This window comes from Gallinula chloropus (assembly GCF_964237585.1).
Source record: "Gallinula chloropus genome assembly, chromosome: 18".
NCBI classification, from domain to species: Eukaryota; Metazoa; Chordata; class Aves; order Gruiformes; family Rallidae; genus Gallinula; species Gallinula chloropus.
Window position 1 is genome coordinate 14091194 of NC_140103.1, and position 2194 is coordinate 14093387.

The window sequence follows — 2194 nt, forward strand, 5'->3', positions numbered from 1 at the left end:
GACTGAGTCTTCTCCGTGGCAGCCCAACCAATGTTAAGGACAAATCCCTGGGTGCCTGTCTGTCCATCCGTGTCCTCCCAGGCTTGGCTGGAGAATTTCTCCCTTTCCTGTCCTGTCCTTGCTGCCTTTGTCCCCCCGTTAGCTGGGGTTCTGGGCATGTCAGTTGGTGGGGCTGGCACTGAGCTGACCCTCTCTTCAGGACCCCCATCTGTAGGACTGAGGAATGGATTCCTCAGCTCTTTGTGGGGTCCAGTTTCTTCTATGGGGAACACCAGGGGATGATCTCAGAGCATCCAGCAAAGGGCAGCTGAGACCAGGGCTGATGGACAGAGCAGCTCTCCCCACTCTGCACTCAAGGAAAGGTTTAACTGGCACTGCAGCAGCAATGTCAGGGAGTCCTGACAGAAGAAACACTCCTCAGGTACAGGTAGAAGAAAACCAAAGCTTCAAAGCTCTGCTCTGCCCTCAGGTTAAACTGGAGTGACAGTGCTGAAAAGCTCATTCCTATCCACAGGGGTTTTGGTCTGAGATCGCACCATCCTTCCATTTACTGACTGCTGCCAGGCAGGACTGAGTTCTCGAGAGCCACAGCTGACCCTCCTCCCAGCAGTGACACGCTCAAGCCAGCACAAAACAGACCTCCCAAAAGGGACATGGAAAATTCTTCCAAAATACAGTTTTTCCTCAGAGAAGAGTTCCCTAAATTCTCACTGCCTTTTCCTATTTGCACAGGTCCACATGCCAGAAAAAACATATGTCCAACAGCAGCTCCATCAGCCACTTCCTCCTCCTGCCCTTTGCATACACACGGGAGCTGCAGCTCCTGCACTTCTGGCTCTTCTTGGGCATCTACCTGGCTGCTCTCCTGGGCAATGGCCTCATCATCATCACCATAGCCTGTGACCACCACCTCCACACCCCCATGTACTTCTTCCTCCTCAACCTCTCTGTACTTGACTTTAGCTGCATCTCCACCACTGTTCCCAAATCCATGGCCAATTCCTTGTGGGACACCAGGGCCATTTCCTACACAGGATGTCTGGCTCAACTCTTTTTCTTTGTATTTTTCCTCTCAACAGAGTTCTGTCTTCTCACTGTCATGGCCTATGACCGCTACGTTGCCATCTGCCACCCCCTGCACTACGGGACCCTCCTGGGCAGCAGAGCTTGTGTCCACATGGCAGCAGCTGCCTGGGGCAGTGGGTTTCTCTATTCTGTCCTCCACACAGCCAATACATTTTCACTGCCCCTCTGCAATGGCAATGCTGTTGACCAGTTCTTCTGTGAAATCCCCCAGATCCTCAAGCTCTCCTGCTCAGATGCCTACCTCAGGGAAATTGCAGTCATTTTGGTCAGTATCTGCTTATTTTTTGGGTGTTTTGTGTTCATTGTGGTGTCCTATGTGCAGATCTTCAGGGCCGTGCTGAGGATCCCCTCGCAGCAGGGACGGCACAAAGCCTTTTCCACCTGCATTCCTCACCTGGCCGTGGTGTCCCTGTTTGTCAGCACTGCCATGTTTGCCTACCTGAAGCCACCCTCCTTCTCCTCATTATTTCTGGACCTGCTAGTGGCATTTCTTTACTCGGTGTTTCCACAAGCAGTGAACCCCCTCATCTACAGCATGAGGAACCAGGAGCTCAAGGATGCCATGTGGAAACTGATGACTGGATATTTCTAAAAATAAACTGCTCATATCACAGATCATGTAACTGACATCAGGACCACTCCCTATTTAGAAAGGTTTTATAGCTGGGGGAGGGGAAGGATTTGGTTTCTTTTTTTGCCTTCGAGTCTGTCTAAGCCATAATATCATGATCCATGTTCATCCCATTGCTAATGAAGTATCTCCCGGTCTTGTGTGACCCAGACACTGTGCTCTCTTTGCATCATGTCTGCCTGCAAAGGCCATTTTTTCCCTTCGTTTTATTTTTTCCTTATATTTAGAAATAAATTACAAGCAGATTTTCATCAGCTGAATCACTCAACTACTTGTCTGGAATGGCAATGCTTTCCCACTGTGACAGAAGGGGAATTTCCAGGATTGGTACCCATGGCAGCAGAAGAAATACTCACCTTCCCCTGTACCTGCATTACCGCTCGTCTGTGTCTTTCATCTCCCTCATCAGTCAGGTGTTTCCACCTCTCCTGATGATTCGGCCATGCCTAAGGACATCCTTTTCTGCAGACTACATGG

At 50.1% G+C, this 2194-nt stretch overlaps 1 protein-coding gene across 1 annotated transcript; it reads left to right on the top strand.

Annotated features, from left to right (window-relative positions):
- Positions 1–754: 754 nt before the first annotated feature.
- LOC311198476 (olfactory receptor 14A16-like) lies at positions 755–1678 on the top strand (the record flags this gene model as incomplete). The annotated part of the gene is made up of 1 exon (XM_084272433.1): positions 755–1678. One exon carries the CDS (start codon positions 755–757, stop codon positions 1676–1678), a length of 924 nt encoding a protein of 307 aa, XP_084128559.1.
- Positions 1679–2194: the final 516 nt, after the last annotated feature.